Here is a 20,681-nt window from a genome sequence, read left to right on the forward strand (position 1 = left end):
TATTTCACCATGCTCAGGTAAAATGTAGTATTTGGGAGTATCACAATGGGGGTTGACAAGCTCCATGGTTGGTGATAACATTGGACTCATGATGATGAAGCCATGAGGAATGTAAACAAGTTAGAAGGAACAAAATATGAGTGATCCACTAGATGCCTTGCTGTCTCAAACTGTTTATTCTCTGACCGTTAAGATATGGAAGTTGCTAAATGTTTGCTGTTGCAGGGCATAGTTGTTAACCAATAAATAGCTAGTGGGAAAGTACCACTTGTAGAGCTAATGGTACAAGAAGGGAGCCTGTCCTCAATGAAGTTGTTGAAGTTATTGATCCCTAAACTTACCCTAGTGTCCATGTGGTCATTATGCCACAGTAGTAGGTTTTGCTGCATTTTATTCGGTTAAATACAGATTAACCCTCATTAGGTTCATTCAAATCTCAAAAGGCATAGTGGTTACGGAGATATGTACGTGAATGAGACAGAAGTAAAGAGATTCTTACAGTTCCTACAAACAGCAGGAAACATTTAAAATCTTTGAGCTTTTCCAGACATGAACAGACCTCTGGGGCAGTTCCTCAAAGCCCATACATCATCACGGAGATTGGCACCAACTAGACAAGGCCACCATCTGCCATGGAGATGATGACTCTCTTAGAGACAGCTCTCCTGTAACAGCTCTTCCATCCTCCCAGGCACGTACACCCCATGCAGATAGTGCCCAGCCTCCCTCACCAGATACACCAATGAGCCTCCTCCAGCACAAGCGGAGCACCATATGCTGGAGCTCGTGCCTGGTCTCACTCGTTGTGGCTCATGTGCCCCTGTGTGGGTGTATGTGCAGCTGATGAGCTGCTCCTGGATGTGTTGGGTGATGGCAGTAAGGTCTCTGAGCATTTGGAAATCGGTCCAAGACCAGAGTGGGCTGGTGACCTCTGGGCCTGCTCATGCTTCCAGGGACAGCTCTGCTGGTGACCACAGCAGACTGCTCAGGACAGTCCAGACCTTGGGGCACCCCTTCCTGTCCTGTGACTGAAGCACTATGCTGAAACACCCCTCATAAGACGGCAGCTCTAACTGGAGAAGTTAAAAAGACCTCTCAGATGTCATGCTGCCCTGGCACCTGTCATTCTGTGGGGAAAAACAACAACAAAAACACCAAAAAAACATTTATTTCTGGCTATCCTGACAGCAGCCTGGGAAATTCTGACTTCTGAGAAGCTGAATATCACTGGACTGTCTTTGGTGAATCTGTCACAGGCCTTGCCCTCTGCGACAGCCCTGGGGGAAGCTTGATCTTCCAGGTCTAAACTTCCCTTGACAAAGCATAGGCTCTGCCTTTTAACTTCGCAATTTATTATTTCAGGAACTTCTTTCTCAGCTCAAGTAATTACAAGGATCCTGCCACCCACCTGTTCACCCTCACTGGTCATGATATCAATGAAGCATCACATATTAAAATGAGATAGTGGCACTGCCTTATTTATATTCATCTTTATATTTAAATAGGCTATACATTCATCTATGACTTTAAACGAGAAGCCACTGGAGAACCTCTGTGCACTTCCTGGGAGATATCTCCCCCCCATCTGTTATACTGAAGAGCAGTGTCAGTCTGGAGGGGGAGGTATTCACTTGGGATGAAGCAATGTAGGAGTGATTCCTTATTCTGCTCCCAGCCCTACAGCTTAAGCTCGGATGAATTACATAAGCAATAGAATTACGTACCCAGTCTACAGTCCAGAGAGAGGAAGCAGTGCAGGTGCAGAGGGGGCCGCCCATGTGTCCTCCCGCCTCAGTGGCTCCTGGTTCTCCCTGGAGGATGTTTTACCTATCACCTCAGTTGCATCTTCCCAGCAGCAGTCTTCATCTACAGTCTGCCTTGTGACTTCTGGCCACGAGCACTCCCTCCACAAGGCCTTTGCAAATGGCATTTTGGGGATACTTTTCTAGCACATTTTGAACCTTCTCTGAGGGAATTTCATCTCAACAGCATCTCTCTCATCTGCCTAGTAAAATGTCCCATGAACTGGTCTCACAACCTCACCTGTTACCGGAGAGGACAAATCCTGCCAGATGGGACAGCGACATCTCTGCTGGCTCCATTCAGCTCTGGAGGCAGTCCTGCTCCAGGATGCAGCCAAGGGTGGCGGCAGGTACCCCCTGCCCAAAGACAGCCCGAAAGCACCTGGCAGCGTTCAGCCACCAGGAAAATTAGCAAAGGGAGCACTAACAGTTATGTCTGTGATTCAAAGGTGGCAGACTGTGTGCTATTTGAAAGGTCATGGCCAAAAATAAGATGGGAAATAGCAACTGTGTGTTTAATATTCTACACATGCTTTCTCTCTCACTTGCTCTTAAATGTATCAGTCCTACGGCAATTGTAGTGAAGATACAAGGCAGGAAAGAACTTCGTAAGATAATTACTGCCGTCTTTCAGAAGAGCATACAAGAGAGGAACTGCCTGACCATCAAGACCTGCGAGTTAATTTTCACAAAACCTACCACATTTTGGGAGTTATTACATCCCACCTGCAATTAGCAATAAGTCAATCAGAAGCTTATAATCATTAGCTGCAAAACAAACACTGCAGAGATCACAGGGTGTAAGCTTCCCCTGGCCGCCCCCAAGCAACTATCTGCCAGACCCAAACAGACCCAAACCTGTGAGTCAGTGCCACTTATTCCCACTTTAAGGTCCCTGGGGGGAATCATAGAATCACAGAATTTCTAGGTTGGAAGAGACCTCACGATCATCGAGTCCAACCTCTGACCTAACACTAACAGTCCTCCGCTAAACCATATCCCTAAGCTCTACATCTAAACGTCTTTTAAAGACCTCCAGGGATGGTGACTCCACCACTTCCCTGGGCAGCCTGTTCCAATGTCTAACAACCCTTTCAGTAAAGAAGTTCTTCCTAACATCCAGCCTAAAACTCCCCTGGCTCAACTTAAGCCCATTCCCCCTCGTCCTGTCACCAGGCACGTGGGAGAATAGACCAATCCCTACCTCGCTACAGCCTCCTTGAAGGTATCTGTAAAGAGCAATAGGGTCGCCTCTGAGCCTCCTCTTCTCCAGGCTGAACAAGCCCAGCTCCCTCAGCCGCTCCTCATAGGACTTGTTCTCCAGACCCCTCACCAGCTTCATTGCCCTTCTCTGGACCCGCTCAAGCACCTTGATGTCCTTCTTGTAGCGAGGGGCCCAGAACTGAACACAGTACTTGAGGTGCGGCCTCACCAGAGCCGAGTACAGGGGGACGATCACCTCCCTAGCCCTGCTGGCCACACTGTTTCTTATGCAAGCCAGGATGCTGTTGGCCTTTTTGGCCACCTGAGCACACTGCTGGCTCATATTCAGCCGACTATCAACCATCACTCCCAGGTCCTTCTCTGCCTGGCAGCTCTCCAACCACTCATCTCCCAGCCTGTAACTCTGCTTGGGGTTATTGCGCCCCAGGTGCAGGACCCGGCACTTGGCCTTGTTAAACTTCATGCAGTTGACCTCAGCCCATCGGTGCAGCCTATCCAGATCCTCCTGCAGAGCCTTCCTACCCTCAAGCAGATCGACACATGCGCATAGCTTGGTGTCATCTGCAAACTTACTGAGGGTGCACTCGATGCCCTCGTCCAGATCATCGATGAAGATATTAAAGAGGACCGGTCCCAGCACCGAGCCCTGGGGAATGCCACTAGTGACTGGCCTTCAACTGGACTTGACTCCATTTACCACAACTCTTTGGGCCCGGCTATCCAGACAGTTTCTAACCCAATGAAGCGTGCGCTAGTCCAAGCCAAAAGCAGCCAGTTTCTTGAGGAAAATGCTGTGGAAAACAGTGTCAAAAGCCTTGCTGAAGTCAAGGTAGACCACATCCACAGCCTCTCCCTCATCCACCCAGCGCGTCACTTTGTCATAGAAGGAGATCAGGTTCATCTAGCAGGATCTGCCTTTCATAAACCCATGCTGACTGGGCCTGATGGCCTGCTTGCCCTGCAAGTGCTGCGTGATGACTCTCAAGAGGATCTGCTCCATGAGCTTCCCTGGTACTGAGGTCAAACTGACAGGCCTGTAGTTTCCCGGGTCTGCCCTCCAGCCCTTCTTGTAGATGGGCGTCACATTTGCTAGCCGCCAGTCAACTGGGACCTCCCCCGATAGCCAGGACTGCTGATAAATGATGGATAGTGGCTTGGCCAGCTCCTCTGCCAGTTCTCTCAGTACCCTTGGGTGGATCCCATCCGGCCCCATCGACTTGTGCACATCCAAGTGCCGTAGCAGGTCACCAACCAGTTCTTCGTGGATAGTGAGGGCCACATCCTGCTCCCCATCCCCTTCCACCAGCTCAGGGTACTGAGTATCCAGAGAACAACTGGTATTGCCGCTAAAGACTGAGGCAAAGAAGGCATTAAGCACCTCTGCCTTTTCCTCATCTCTTGTAACTAAGTTTCGCCCCGCATCCAGTAAAGGATGGAGATTCTCCTTAGTCCTCCTTTTTGTGTTGATGTATTTATAGAAACATTTTTTTTTATCTTTAACGGCAGTAGCTAGATTGAGCTCCAGATGAGCTTTGGCCTTCCTAATTTTGTCCCTGCACAGCCTCGCTACATCCTTAAAGTCCTCCCTAGTGGCCTGCCCACTTTTTCAAAGCTTATAAATCCTCTTTTTTCTCCTAAGATCAAGCCACAATTCTCTGTTGAGCCAGGCTGGTCTTCTTCCCCGCCAGCTCGTCTTTGGGCACGTGGGGACAGACCGTTCCTGCGCCATTAAGATTTCCTTCTTGAAGAGCACCCAGCCTTCCTGGACCCCTCTGCCCTTCAGAACCGCTTCCCAAGGGACTCCACCAACTAGTGTCCTGAGCAGCTCAAAGTCAGCCCTCCGAAAGTCCAATACAGTGGTTTTACTGGTCCCCTTCCTGGCCTTGCCAAGAATAGTGAACTCCACCATTTCGTGGTCACTCTGCCCAAGACAGCTCCCGACAATCACATCCTCCACCAGTCCTTCTCTGTTTGTGAAGAGAAGGTCTAGCGGGGCACCACCCCTGGTAGGTTCACTAACCAGCTGCGTCAGGAAGCTATCTTCCACGCTCTCCAGAAACCTCCTAGACTGCTTTCTCTGGGCTGTGTTGTGTTTCCAGGATATGTCTGGGAAGTTGAAGTCCCCCACGAGTACAAGCGCTGAAGATTTCGCAACTTCTGTCAGTTGCCTGTAGAACTCCTCATCTGTCTCCTCATCCTGGTTCGGCGGTCTATAGCAGACCCCGACCAAGACACTAGCCTTGTTGTCCCTGACAATCCTAACCCAAGGGGACTCGACCTTGTCATTCCCAGCCTCGAGTTCTACAACATCGAAAGACTCTCTAATATAGAGAGCCACACCACCACCCCTTCTGTGCTGCCTGTCCCTTCTGAAGAGCTTATAGCCAGGCATTGCAGCACTCCAGTCATGAGACTGGTCCCACCACGTCTCCGTGATGGCAACCAAGTCGTAGCCTGCCTGCCGCACGATGGCTTCCAGCTCCTCCTGTTTGTTACCCATGCTGCGTGCATTGGTGTAGATGCACTTCAGCTGGGCCATTGCCTTATCCCCCGGCCTTGCCATTGTTCCCCCTGGCACAGCCCCAACAATCCTTGCTTCAGGAACAGACACATCAGTGAGAGCAGGGTCCAAACAACTCTGGGTATTTTGCGATGAGCTGGGGTCAGAGAGCTACAGAGGAATGAGAAACCACAGTAAAGAAAGGCATAGTTTGCAGTGCTGGACAGCCCCATTTTGCAGGTGAAGGAAGGTGAAACTGACTGCCAAACCACTAGGCAAATGCACGAGGGCCCATCTCATGACAGCGCAGCAGAAGTCCCTGACCCCACCCATGTCCCTTTGTAGCATCAAACCACTCTGCTGTCCTGCAACAGCTGAGGTTGAAACTTTAGACAGCTTCGCGCACAGCCAGCCACTGCCGCCTGTGCAGCCTTCTGGGAACACCAGGAGGCAGCTGACAGTCCCTGTGTGGGGACACGTGGCACGTGATGAGCACGTCCTGGACTAAATCCTGGGCAGCAGGCAGAGATGTTTCTTTCTATACCCCACCACGATGTCTCCCTGCTGCTGACATGCAGTGATCACAGCCATCCCAACACCCAGGACATGCTAAGCATCCAGCTGAGTCCCTTGATCATAATCTCTGCCTCCTGGCAAGGACACGCACGTCCTGTGATGCAGCATTTGGTCTTGCACAGGGCTTTGACTGATAGTAAACAACCGTATCCCTCCCCACAGAACTTAAGCAAAACAAAATACAAGCAATTGCCAGGCCCCAAAAAATCCAGGCCTTAAAAATACATATCTCTAAGACAGTAATTGCTGAGCTGCTCTGATCTACTGGGCTCACTGGGACAAAAGATTCTTCCATTTACCAGGCCCCTAATTTTACTGCTGGTTAGCTATTCTCTGCAGAGTTCAACCATCTCTCCAGATCCCAGTTCATACATTGCAGATCGACTAAATCTATTGTCATTATTTCCCCAAGAATATTTGCTTTTTTTAAGCAGCTCTTGGTATTTTCATTACTGTGGCAGCAATCCGTCTCTGTGACATTATCAGAATGGAAATAGTGGACACTATCCAAACCTCAGGACAAAGCCAAAAATATTTCCCTGCTCCACTGGTACTCAAAATCATCCATGAGATGTTCAAACTAGCATGTCTTTTCAGCCAGATTCCTGCAGAGCCAAAGTAGCCAGATCCCAAGGACTTGCATTCACAGACGCCTCTGACCGCGGACAGATCCTGTGGAGGATTAGCAGCAGGGCTCAAAGACAGATCTCGACGTCGTACAGGAAGGTGCACTCAGGGTGACGCTGCCCAGGCTCTTCACACTGGCAAGCCCTTTTTAGACATGCAAAGAGACTTTGTGATTTCCCCTGCTTTTGCAGTAGAAATGAGTGTAAAGCAACTGCATCAATGGTAAGTCTGCAGTATTGATTTCTGTGTGAATTTTGACAGAGAAAACTTGACCTCAAGAGGCAATGGTGTTTAGTGGCCATTAGGAACTGATTTGTTTTGGTGCTGAAGGGAATCTATTTTCAACTCTTCTGATTGCATCCTCTACTTCTGTCCTATTACTGAGTGTAATTCTGTGATGAGAGAGATTTCCTGTCTGCCCACCTGAGCCCTTGCTATCAGCTCCCACTGCACACTCTGGTCACCAGTTTTCAGGCTCAAGAGCTATGTTCTGGCTCTGTATTTGTAAAATGCACGCTACAGAGGAGTCTTAATCCATGACTGCGGCTGCTAGGCGTAGCTGCAACACAAGGACCTTCAGAGAAAACAAAAACCATCATCAGATCCAATCTCACTGGCCTCACCATGCGGTTTCTGGTTCAGTTTAGATGCAGGAGCCAGGCCCCTGACACCACAAAGTCTAGGCTTACTTGCCTCTCTCCAGAGAAATGATGCAAGCCACCCTGCTTTAAGCCACTTTGCTGAACTGGCACCCACTGCAGCAATACTGAGTTCACGCATGCTGCTGGCATAGTTCTGGGAAATAAAGTGACGTTTGGATCAACAAAAGGCTTTTAGAGTTATCAAACCTCTCCAAAAGGAGACCAAATGTCACACCATGGTGTGACAGATACCTCTGACAGAGCTCATTCACCATGCACAGATTGATGTGCATGCAGCATCGTGAAAGAGAAGGCATGACCCACAGGACAAAGGACTTTTTTCAGTGTTTTCTGGGGAGGAAATGAAGTATCAGCTTGGACAATGGCTACAAATTTGCTTTAAATCCACAAGTCCCTGATTCCCAAGGCAACACCGTTTGTGTTAAATGGGGAGCTGGAAAGGAATCCAATCCGTTTTATCACTCAAAGTTAGTCTGCTAGCTGCCAGTGCCAAACATCCCAGCAGGAAAACCCCAGGGAAAGGGAGCACTTTGCTGCATTTACAGCGGTTGAGCATTCTCCCCGATTTCCCCTTCAGGGAGCAGTACGGGTAACATACAAGTAAGGATGCAAGAGGCAGAGGAGCCTGTTCAGCAGCATGCCCAGGAGCTGTGAAGCAGCTTATGTCTGCTGCTAGCCCAACTGCTGGACACACCCTCTTTGTTCTGGAGTGTGCAGGGGCTTTACCAGGGTGTTCAGAAAGGCTGCAGCCTCTGAACTGTGAGGACCTTTCGGCAGCACCTCTACAGAAACTGATGCCTCTCTCTTCTGAAACCCCAGCAACTCCTTTTTGTTCTGCCTGCAGTCTGCTTATTGATGGCCTGACTTTCTGCAGGACAGGGAGTGACTCTACCAACTTCTTCCCTCTGCTCTTCTGATGCTTGGGGTTTCATGCACACATGGTCATTCCCACAGCTGTGTGTTCCTGTTATGTTCCTGTTAGGAATGTGGATCTTGTTTGATTTGTTATTGGGTCCCTTCTTTGCTTTCAAGTCTGCAACAGACATAACAGTGAAAGAGCAGGCCTACAGCCACTAAAAACCACTGGCAGCACAAAATTTCACAGTGTACAGGGCTACAAGAGCAGCATACAGACCCAACAGTTGGCACTATGTTCTCCTTAAACTACTGCTTCACTAGCTAACATGTTTTCTGTTGTTGGTCACTGAACAAAGAAGAGTAACAAAAAACATTCCAGTTCCCCCTGCCTAAAACTCCTCTGCAATCCAGAAGAGAAAAAAGCTCATGAATACAATCTTAAAACCAAAGGTCAGTAATGACCCCAGTCTGAATTACTTGTTGTCTGAGAAATTAAAGCTTAAAAGATTAACATGCATGCAAGTGAACTGTATGACACAAATAGCTTAAAAATAGATTACGAAAGTCCCAGCCTCTTCAATAAAATGGGTTCTACCTGGTTATTAAACCTCTGTTCATAGTTTTCTCTACTCAGCTCTTCACTATTTGCAACATTGATTTCTTAGGTATATTTACACACCCTGAAATAAAGCTGACTGCATATCAGCTCATGATTTTGAGAGGCATTTTTAGTTTACACAATGGCTTACCATGACTTGGACAGCGGAAGAAACTTCCGAATTGTACTTTCTCAGGTAAAATACCACTGAAGCAGAAGAAAGCAGAGCAGATTGCCAAAGTAGTCCTTTTTTTTTTTTTAAACGCCAGTATAGCAGTATACATGAGGAATGACATTTGACCACCAAATAGACCCCTTGACTGAAGAATTAACCAGAAGAGTCCCTAAAAATACAAGAATGTTTCCAACACAGTAAGTCTTTGGCACAATCCAGCATCAAGGTACACTGCAACCGGAACAGCCAGTCCCAACCTAGGGAAGGGTGAAACAGGGAAACTGGAACTCAATTGCCAAACACAGCTATTTAGATGGTAATTAACAAATTCAAGTTATGCACATTAAAAATGATTGCTTAATGCTTGCAGCTCATATGGCTGTATCACTTTCATTTATGCACTTTTCACCAACCTCTCCTAATCCTTCATCCTCTTCTGTGCAAGAGGCTGCAGTACAGTGTTGGATGAGGACAGAGAAGGACTGGATAGAGCAGCAGAGCTGCAAAAAGCAGGAAGAATGTAGATGGAGGAATTTTTAAAACTGAACAAACTCTGCTTGGGCTGACTTGAACGTGAATGTGAACTGAATTAAGCAAGCATTGCCTGCTTCCGAGAATCCCACATCCTTGCCACCAAGGATGATGAGAAGGCAGTGGAAGGAGATGGAAGAATTTGTGAAGCACAAATATGAGAGTGAGAGAAAAGACGACAAAGAGACTGAGGCTTGGATGGGACCCTGGGATAAGGTCAACCTCCCCATATCTCTCCAGGGCTATACTGTTGATTTGCAGTCATGGAAAAATCCTAACGTGAACTGTCACAACACAGGCGGAAGCCTCCATGCCTGAATCTCTGCCCTGCTATGCAGCACTCACTACCATGAAGCACTGACAAGCTTCTATTTGAAGGGCTGCATTTTATAGCATTGCAACTCTTGCAGCATTCTCTCACTTTCTTGTACCTTCTCTTTGCCAATAGAAAGCAAATAAAACAGACACAACAGTCAAACAGATGGTGTTTAGGATATGTGACTTAGCTGTACAATTGACAGATAGCATCCCAGGTATACTGACAACAAAAGAAACAGCTATAGAGACATCCGTTCTGCAGCACATTAGCATTTGGGGAAGCAAGAACGGTATTAAAGTATTTAAAGTATTTTATCTTAAAGTATTTCCATACACTAAAACCATCTATAGCTTAAAAATTGCACCTAGTGACTAGATGAAATTAGTCAAATCTTCCTCTGTGTATGTGTGTATGTGCATGTAAGACAGAATCAGAATATTACCACAGGATCCAAAAAGAAAGAAAGAAAAGCTTCTAAGGCTCACAGTCACAGTCAGGTAGGCTGCACTCAGTCATCCACATGGGTAAACTTTATCTTTCTCTCTAAGTACGATTTGGTTGGGGATTTCAAAACAAATCAGAGATTTAGTTTCTCAGCTTCCAGAGGCCCAGTTTAAGATACTGTAAAAGTCCGATTTTCAGAGTGTGCATGCTAGTTTAGAAAATCCAGCCTTTGCATGTAGCTTTGGTTTGGCCATCCAAAAATGGAGGCAGCTTGAATCAACTGTCACTTTTTGAAAACTAGTCCTTGTGTGCCAAGGATAAAGACCTTGGGAGATTTCATTGCTCTTATCAGTGAGAACAGACAGAAAAATCCGTGCAGTTCAGAATCCTCACTAGTGACCTGCAAAGTGTCATCAACACTAATTGGAAGAGAAAATCAACCTACTTTCAGGCTACTGAAGCACACTTTCCTACTTTTCAGTAGCAAACCATGGCACTAATACTTACAATTTAGAAGAACGTCAGTTTCAAAATCAGTAAGAAGCCAACCAATTCTTAGGGTGGGATGGGTAGAGGTGTCTCTGACTTGTACTATTGTACTACATTTTAAACTTTTTTACATGTACATTTTCTGTATTGCTTAAAGACAAGCAAGGGAGACAAGAGGGTTTATAGTACTTAACACTAACAGAGATATCTTTATGGTTGCTTAAAGCAATTTTGCTTGCATTTATTAATCCTTCCCTAGAGCTTGCAACACAAAATTTCAGCTCTGGGCTAGCGCAAGACAGCTACATGATTAATCTCCCCAGTCTGTTGACATTATTCAAACCAATCCAATTTCCATCTCGACTCTGTCCATTCTGTCTGGGCCACAAAGAAAAAAGGAGCACAACAGTACATTAAAGCTGATTTTCATCTACATCAATTGTTTTTTAGCATAAGAGCAGTTCTTCAGGAGACTTACAACACTACCACAGTTATTTTGAAAACCCTAAAACAAGGCGTAACAGCAGACGGTATAAACAAGTTGTGTGGCTTTCAGACACCCATCCTGCAAGCAGATCACTGTGCAGAAATGAATTTGGCTGCAATTACTTGCAGGACTGGGGCTCTAGCTACCAAGCTGACAAATTCCTTAAAAATCCAAAATTAAAAACATAAATAAAGAAATTAAGTGGAAGATTTTCTAATTACTGCCTTGCCTGAGTGCCTCTGGCAGCCTGCTCCCAAGCTATTTTAGACTAGCTGCTAAGCATGAAACACTTCTCCCTGCTCCTCCTTTTTTCCTTTTGCACTGCATTGGCTCCTAGCAGCTGCTTCCCACTTGGGAAGTGCACAAGATACAGGGCTCGGTGTTGGACGAGCGAAGCGTGAGCAGGTGCCTGTAGTCCAAGTGGCCACAATTTCCACAGCCACTACCACCTATCTGAGCAGGCTCTGAGCATGGAGCAGGAAGCCTCCTACCTGGAAGGCAGAGATCAAAAGCAACATACATGTGTGTTGGACTGAGACGTAGCCTGAGACCTGCTGGGGACCTGGAGCAAGGACAGCATGTGGGCACAGGGCAGAGGGTGTCTATCCCTTTTAGACTTGCTGTGCTGGATGAGGGAGCCTTGCTACAGGCCCTTTAAGGACAGGAGATTCATCCTGTAAGGAAAGCTCTTCGCTAGGCTTTAGGAGCCTCTTGGGGAAACTCTTTTTCTGCTGCAATTACAAAGCAAGGGCCATGTGGTCCTCTGGCCACAAGCCACTTGCAGGCAGAGTAAGGGCTGTGCAAGATGTGTCGCAGGCTCCAGCATGAACTGCCTGCGAGGCACACCATGTATCCAGCTGGTGGAGGACATCAAACCAACAGAAAATGTGATTGCCTTGGCTCTCAGGCAGGCTTCTGTGCTTACCAAGGTGCCTCCCCAGGATGGATGAGGTTAGCTGGGAGGAATCAGACCAAACAGCCAAAGGGAAGAGGACTGGGGAGAGGAGAAGAGACATAGACCTCTGTGGGACTTGGGGAAAGACAGGCACTTGAGAAACAGGTATAGGGTGGATCAATGATCTGGGGGGGAAGCTGGAGAAAGTTCTTCTCTTGAGCCTCAAGAAATGATAGAGGGGGAACAGAGAGACAGATCACACAGAAAGAAACCTGGAGTAGCTGGTTGCTTAGCAGAAACATGATTATACTAGTGAAACCAAATACTACATGTGACATGATGAGGTATGTAAGTCACTTGCTAATTCAGACAAGAATGGTCCTAGAGATGAAACCTTGGTTCATGATGACTGAGGTGTTTAGTGCATGCCTTGTAGAAAGTAGAGCATATGTTGGGACCTTGGAGAAGAAAAGGGTTTCACACTGCTAAAGCAGCTGAAAGCTCACTGGGAGAGCTGAGCTATGAGCAGCCACTGCCACCACACTCAGCCCAGCAAGGAAACCCTTGAGCAACACTGAGCTGGAGCAGCAGGAGCAATGGCAGCAGCATCCAGAGCCAGAGGGAGCTGCTCTTTGAGCAAAGGAAATGCCACAGGATGCTATAGGTTCAGCAAGAAAAACAGACCCATGCCAACTCTAATTGGCACCTAAAATGACAAATTTTTATTTTGTCTTTAATCTCTCTGTGCTTTGTTTCCCCATCTTCAAAACACCTCTTCATCTCACAGAGGTTTGGGGAAAATTAATTAATTGTTTATCAACTGCTCAGATACAATAGCAATGAGATCAGCAGAAGTTCAAGAGGAAATTAATAATTCTGCCTCTGGAACGGGGTTTGAATAGAGCCTGGTAAATAAGGCAGAAGGGCACACACTGAATAATGAAGAGAAAACAAAATAATGAATAGCTGCTCATTAAAGTGAGCAAAGTCCATTCTGTGCACTGAAGGAGGCAGAGAGCCTGTGGAGAAACCAGCATGCGATCATGTAATTAAAGACCATATAATAATGCATACATGGTGTGTGTGGGGGGGAAATTAAGGTTGTGCAAGAAACCTTAATGCTGCTATTTCATAACCTTTCAGTGTTTGACTTTCAACCTTAATAATGCTCTTTTAATGCAGTTTTTAGGTGCATAGTGTCATACAGAGGTGTGGGCACCATACTTTCCAGTTCCAGCAGTGGGATGTCTATTCTGATTTACTGAGAATCGTGCACTTACTAGCCATTAAAGGCTTAGAAAAATAATCAGAGTTGGTGTTCAAGTAAATGCATACCAACTTTTTGGGGCTGCATATTTCTTTTTCTTTTTTTTTTTTTTTTTTTTTTTTTTTTTACAACAAGATGCATGTAGCCAAACCCAGTATTTTCTTAAGCCAAAGAATAACATGTACAACATAGCACATGCAGACTACAGCCTAATGTAAAAATAAAACATATCCTGGATAGAGATATTTTTGAATTCATTTTTTTACTGGTCAAAAAAATAGGCTTTCCTATTCTACTGAATAGTTCTGCAAAAAAGAGTGTTTACAGAAATGTCCCCTACAAGCTTTAGCTCTGGGTCTTCCAGACCATGAGCATTTCGCGCTTCCAAGCACTCTGCCACCCATCAATCACCCTATAATCTGGATCCAGCACAGAGATATTTCTCCGAGCTCCATGCCACACACCGTGAGTGAGGACAAAGCAGCACTGCCACGGTGTTTAGTGGAAGAAGAACAGACACAGGGGGGCGCATCAACCTTTCTGGTCTACCCTGGAAATTCTGAGCAATCACCACCCAGCTGCAGAGCATTCAATGACAGGTTTTAAGGAACGTGAAGGACACCTAAGCACCATTGGATTGGAACTGCATGGGATTAATTCTCCACTTATCCCACTTCACCTGACAAAACTGAAAGCATTCCAGCCTCAAGCAGAGGTGCTTTAACACAGCTTTCTAGGATGATGGGAGTCCCAGAAAACTGTGTCTTTGTGAGCCTTCGGGCAGGCTCAGAAGACAGCAAATTCTGGCTGGTAAATCCCTGCCCACTGACGCACTGGTCCCACGTGAAAAACAGAGGACTCTGTCTGCTGACTTCTCAGATCTGAGCTCTGAAGAGAAAACCCTACCCTGCCTGAGCTGGAGCACAGCAAGCAGCTGAGACCAACAACCTGCTCCAGACTCACCTGGCCATTACAAGGCAACTCAAATCCATCATCCAGGTCCATTAATTATGTTAGAGCATGTATAGAGAAATTACTGATAAAAAAATCCTCTCAGTAATAACAAAACATGCACTGAATCACACCAATAAAAGCAAATGACTTTTTGATGAAGCATTGGGAGTGGAAAAACTGAAGATCACAAAATAAAACAGACAGTTTTTGTCAGTATCAGAATTATTTAAACTGAGGTTTCCTATTTGCTCACTTAAATCATGATTCCAAACAGTGATTTAAATTATTCCAATTCTCACAAATCCATTCCAGGTTAAACTGCACCAAACAAGCAAAATGACCTGATGAAATCACACAACCATCACTAGTGGAACCAGGGAAAAACAAAATCAGGATAAACCAGTCCAAATCTCAGTTCTCTGAAAAAGGACTCACAGACCGTGCGTGGGATGATTAGGACAGCCAATCCTTTTCTGAACTTCTGAAAGATATCATGCCTGGAAGACTGAAGGCATTTACGAGAACATTTTGTCTGTGTTGTGCCCTCCAGAAACAAACACCTCCCATCCGCCAACAAAGATGACTGACATCCTCTGTCAACTCCCAAACTCCATCAAGCCTTTTCCACTAAAAGCTGTTATTTGTAGCTAGTTTTTTTTTTTTTTTTTTTTTTAATCATGTTTCGGGCTTGCAGATAATATTGTCAAGAACAAAAACTGGAAGAATTAGCTCCTCTGTCATCGTGCTAAACAGTTAATCTTCTTCATTTGATTGAAAAAAGCAACCTGAGGAGACAGTCCTACTGATTACAGGAGAATACCTCTGGGGAACACAGCTTCAAGCACTGGGAAAGCTTCGGTAATTAAAAACTAGCCTGAATAAATTAGGCTTTCACAGTAAGAGTTACAGCAGAATGACTAATGTATTGAGCAAGTGTGTGTAGCTTTCAGCTGTATGTTCCCATACAAATCAGGGAGCCCAAATGGCTTAAAAGTACCTCTGTGGATTCTTCCCCAAGCCTCCCCATAATGAAAATGTTTATCTTCATCCTGAAAAACTTCATGGTTAAGGCAAATAAAAATGGATTATGAAATTTCCTGGGAAAGCCTGAGCTCTCTGCTTGTTTTCTTGACCAAGTCATAGAGGCCCCTCCTTTTAGGCTTTTCTTCCAGAGCTAGTTATCCTTTTGCTCTTTATTGATTCTGTTATCCTGCCTAACCTCTTTGCAAAAGAAGTCTGTACAGTAAGATTTCAAAGAACATTTTACAAGATAATAAAAATACTGGGCATGTTGGCAAGTGCTAAGGTGAATGCAGATTTAGATGTTTAATTATACAGAGTCAATCATGCCTGCAAATCAGACAGCAGCTCAGATCTCACAACTTAATTACTTCAATTTCAGATGAATAACTCGTTGTCATATTTAGTTTGACACACCGGAAAACAGTTAGAAATTATACTAGGGGTGAACAGCCTTACTGCTAGTAAGGTAAGATTTCTTGCATCCTTGGTATTATTCAAAATTTGACTGGACAAAGCCCTGAACAACCAGATCCAACTCTGAAATTAGCCCTGATTTGAGTTGGGGCTGGTGGGGTGGTCAGGGGCTCTAGATCAGAGACCTCCATGGGTCTCTTCCCATGTAAACCATCCTGTGAATCTGAGGACATAAATAAGAGTTAAACTACAAGCAAAGACTGAATCTTTCTTGTATAATTTCCTAAGTCAAGTCAGTTGCCAACAACATCTCTCACACAAAAGGCAGCATCAAATATGATGCTCCAGAAGTGTCATGATTCCTTTGGAGGCATCTTTCACAGTTCATTGAACTGCATTTTTACCAGCCAGGGGCACACACATTTTCTGGCTCCTTTGGTCTAAAAGAACCAGATACAAACATCACAACACATCTTTCAATAGCTAGCAAGAGGATCTGTTAAATAACCATCCATTATTCCTTTGACCACTCATATGTCTTGGGCAGCTTAAAACATCCAAGCTGACATTTGCTATTTTGCCTTTCATTTCAAAAAATGCAAGAGGAACAGTATAGGACTCTATTAAAAGAACAAAACCAGAGAACTTTGTGGCAAGGTTGTGAACCTGGCAACTGATTTCACAGTAGAGCCAAGGCATGCAATAACTGTTAGGAATCATTAAATGTCTCTTACCTGTCCTGCAAAAAGTCCACACACACCAATAATACAGAGAATGTTAAATACAGCAGAGCCTACAATGGTTCCAACGCCTACATCTCCTTTTGTGATAAAAACACCTGAAAAACAAGTTCAAGGCAAGCTGTGTAAATTGGAAAGTACAGAGTTTTTCCTCTAAAATTGCCCCATTAATGAATATAAAGGCATGCACCAGTTCTGTTATTTTTACTCATATTTAATAGGACAACTTGCACAGAAAGGTACTAGGGTGAATAAAGGTGGTAGAACTTGCTGTGGGAATTCAGATGTATTGTCTAATGAAAACCAAATGCCTTAGACATTTCTAAGTCACCAACCTCCTGGTCTTGCAAACCAATGTTATGGCAATATACATTACAAAAGACAGTAAGCTCCATGAGAGCATCTTATAGGACACAAATCTGGAAGAAACTATCTCCTGTAAGGCACCTCCTTACCAGTGCTCTGCTCTTCCCCATATCCCCACCCCTACTGATTACAACAATAAGGGAAGTAGGAGCATGAACTGGAATAGAATCAGAAATGTCTGGCCTCTTGTTATTTGCAAGCTGAAAATGATGTTGCTCAGAATAGGTTATGGGGCTATGTTACAAGCTCCTTTCAGAGCTCTTCTGTCAGATTTGGTTAAAATTGGCCAAGGAGGTTAATGGTGAGGGAGAAGGGAGATGAACTGACAGACACATGCATTGTGGTACTGCATAAAATTTTTTCCTTAGAAAGTCAGCCTAAAAATAACACTCCATCTCCTGCTAGTTGTCAGTCTGTTTAAATTCACCACTTGCTTTTAAGTTTCCAGCAGTATTTTTCTGGCCAGTGCAGTTTAGATTTTTTTTTCTCCACTTTTCCCTTCTCTGAGAAATGTGTTACCCAAAAGTAGGCATGCCCCAAATGACATTCAGTATCTGGTGGATTACACCACAGCAAGATTTTTAGGGCTTCTCTGAGCTGCCTGAAGGAGTCTGATTTTATTTTCGCCTTGCTGGTGTGCAAGCCCAACTGCATAGGCTTCCATTTTAGCTTCCTAGGTTCTGAGGCTTTGATCATCTCTCTCTGCAGAGTATGCAGCTTGGTGTGAATTAATTTGTGCTCTGCCTCTGGTAGATGTGACTGAAATAGAAGGATCTTCTAGAGAAAGTATCTAAGCTCAGAAGAGTTCAATCACTTCTCCTCAGTGACGGAGAGGCCACCTTAACCTCCCATCTATTGTTCTAAAGATTACCTACCACTGGAGATGAGGGTGTATAATACTGCAAGAACACTTTCACCTTTACACCTGTTAGTATACATACAGAATCATAGCAGCTCTCTTGACTGAAGTCTCCTCATAGCTCAAGGCTGTTGAAAGAACACGCGAGTCTCCTCAAGCTACACACACCCAAGTACTGCTGAATCTCTTGATCACACTTCCCATAAGCAGAGAGCTGCAATGGTAGTGCAATGTTCTCACCAACCTGTTGCTGTGAATAAGGGTCTCAAATTCTCTTTTCCTCCTGCTGTGGCTTTCCCTGAAGGAAGCAGTGTTAGACAACTAACTACAGCAGAGGTGATGGCAGAGAATGTCCATCTCAGGACACTGAGAGTTTGCCTGGGGACCAACCCAGGATACTGAAGGCACTAAGCTGTAGAGGTGGTGCAGCAAACAGCATAGGAAGGTGAATAGGAAAGCTGCACATGCAGAGATCAGTGCTCTGCAGTTTGGCAGTGCTACAGCAAGGGAAGGCTAATAGATAGTTAAGGTGAGCTGCCTGCATTTCTGACCTTGGTTTGACTGGTCAAATTGAACTACTTCCAGCATAGCTCTGTTGTGAAATAACGGTACATTTTTTAAAACTCTTCATCTACTGAGGATTTCCCACAATTAATCCTGTGAGTGTCCATGAGGAAAGGGGTCAGGCATTATGACAAACATTATAGGTGCTTAGTAATCCCATTTCAACTCTGAAAAACACTGAGGGAAAAGAGGAGGCTTCAAGAAGCAGCAGGTTAGTTACCTATGACAGATGTAAACAACTCAGGAGCGGAGCTGCCAGCTGCCATGAAAGTTGCCCCAGCCACATCTTCGCTAAGATGCAAGCGCTGCAGAAAAACACATCAGAGTTACTGATTACAACACTGACAGATCAATGGAATTCAACTAGAAACATTACACTGTCTGCGAAGAGTGGGAAAGTGCCAGTATACATTTAAAAGTTAAGCATGGGGGAGAAAGTCATCAAAGGCATATATACAAGTTGTGATATACACAGTTTATCTCATCTACTTTGGCCTGTAATGGGCAGAGCTGGAGCTCAGGCTCAGTCCAACCCCTGACCTTCTTCCCTGAATACCATTTCAGCCTTGTGAGATTTAACCTCTCCTCACATCCCTTTCGCATAGGTCATCATCAAGATACTTACCTCCTACGGCCTTCCACTAGATGTGCCCAGGGACTGTTCTTATTTAAAACAGTGATTTCTGGAAGGAAAAGGACCCTCTACTCCGGAATTTTTGACATATGCTGTTTCCAAAGATTTACTTGGTTAATTGCTTCCTTTATGTTTTCTGCATTCCCCCTGCTCCATCTGTACAAGTTACTGTTCAGCAAATGTGACAAAGCTCTTAAAGACCACATGACTTTTTGGCACCTTCCACAGTTTAATATGAGTAGCTAAAAAAAGCCACCCCCTGCCATATGGTCATAAATTGCTGAGTTGTTACTACACAAAGCTGGCTTACTCACATGCGTGCAAGTCAGCGGCTGCCATTTTACAAGCAAGGGGAAGAGAGCTGAAAGTGGTGGAAATATTTCCCTAGCAGAACCGATGGTTTGAAACATCACAGCCAACCTGACAGGCCAGAGGAAGCCTTCCTCTCCCCTCTGCCTTTCTCAGCTACCCAGGGTTTCTCTGAAGGTCTTTCATTATTAAAGTATATTTGCAGAGACAAGGCTGCTCCCAAACATTGCAGGAATCCCCCATCTCCAATCTTACCTTGATTGAAGATCCCATCATGGATACTTTAAGCTTGTAGGAAAACTTAACTCTGCCCACTGACCATACTCACATAATAAAGAATTGTGTGTATGCTTCAGGGACAAGTGAAAAGAACTGCCCTAATCAGGAATGCTTTTTAAACAGGAGACCACTGCATTGCTACACTGTTATAAAAGCTTGTGGAACCTGATAAAACATGGCTTTATGGAGGATGATTTTAGATAGATTAAAACTATTCTAAAAGAAACTCATAGCAACAGAAGTAGATTCCCGTAGACTGAATTCTTCTGCAGAGTTCTCAACGGATGTACATAAATGGTCACCCTACAGTAATCAATCCACACCTAGATGGTACCTTTTGAAAAGAACACCAGTAAAAGAAACCATCAGTGTTTTCTGTGGGCATGGTTAAACTTAAAGCCATCATAAGTTCCCTTGAGGATAATTTATTGCAATACATATGATGATTAAGCTAATATAATAGACCAGAAAATACTGCCCACTGCACGGAGTCAAAAACATATTCTCTGGTATTTGTAGACTGCATTTGCAGTTGACTTTACTATGTTAGTTTTGTCATGTAAACACATTGACACATTGTAATACCAATAACAGAGAGTAAGTGGACAAATATAAGTACAAATTGTTTTAGAAAACAAATGAAAGTCAGGGATTTGGTTGCAAGTACATCTGAACTAAGACAGAACATGAATGTCTATCATAGCAAGTGTTCTTGAACAAATTCTAATCTCTATGCACATATTTGGGAGTATAAATGCCTAGTTGATTTAACTTAACAACCAGTTTCCAAACTAGATGGAGCTAAGCCAGAAAAGGGGCAGGGATCAAACCTTCCCCTTCCTAGAAAAACAGGCAAGAGCAACTACTACCAAAGAACTACAGAGGCCTTTGCAAAGTGATTTCCCATACAAAATCATTTTGTATGATTTTCCCAAAAGCATTTTCCCATACATTCTTGAGTGCTAACATCAAGGACCAACCATGAAAAGCTGGATGTTTTGAAGGTGAGCTGCTCTGGACTGATAAAATGAAAAGTTGGTTGGAGCAGGAAACAAGAATGCTTATGTCTTTTGCTATCATGTAAT

The 20,681-nt window shown here is 44.7% G+C and overlaps 1 protein-coding gene across 7 annotated transcripts in view; it reads right to left on the reverse strand.

The window, feature by feature from the left end:
- The window catches only part of RIN2 (Ras and Rab interactor 2), a 310,183-nt gene that overhangs the window by 152,252 nt on the left and 137,250 nt on the right, over positions 1 to 20,681 (reverse strand). For all 7 annotated transcript variants that reach the window (XM_084514283.1, XM_084514291.1, XM_084514295.1 and 4 more), the window contains exons 5-6: positions 18,595 to 18,679; positions 16,580 to 16,683 (exon numbers count right to left, since the gene is read on the reverse strand). In XM_084514283.1, the coding sequence (XP_084370409.1) occupies positions 16,580 to 16,683; positions 18,595 to 18,679 (189 nt within the window). The remainder of the gene's footprint in view (positions 1 to 16,579; positions 16,684 to 18,594; positions 18,680 to 20,681) is intronic.

The sequence above is a fragment of the Aythya ferina genome (assembly GCF_964211825.1).
Source record: "Aythya ferina genome assembly, chromosome: 3".
NCBI lineage: Eukaryota > Metazoa > Chordata > Aves > Anseriformes > Anatidae > Aythya > Aythya ferina.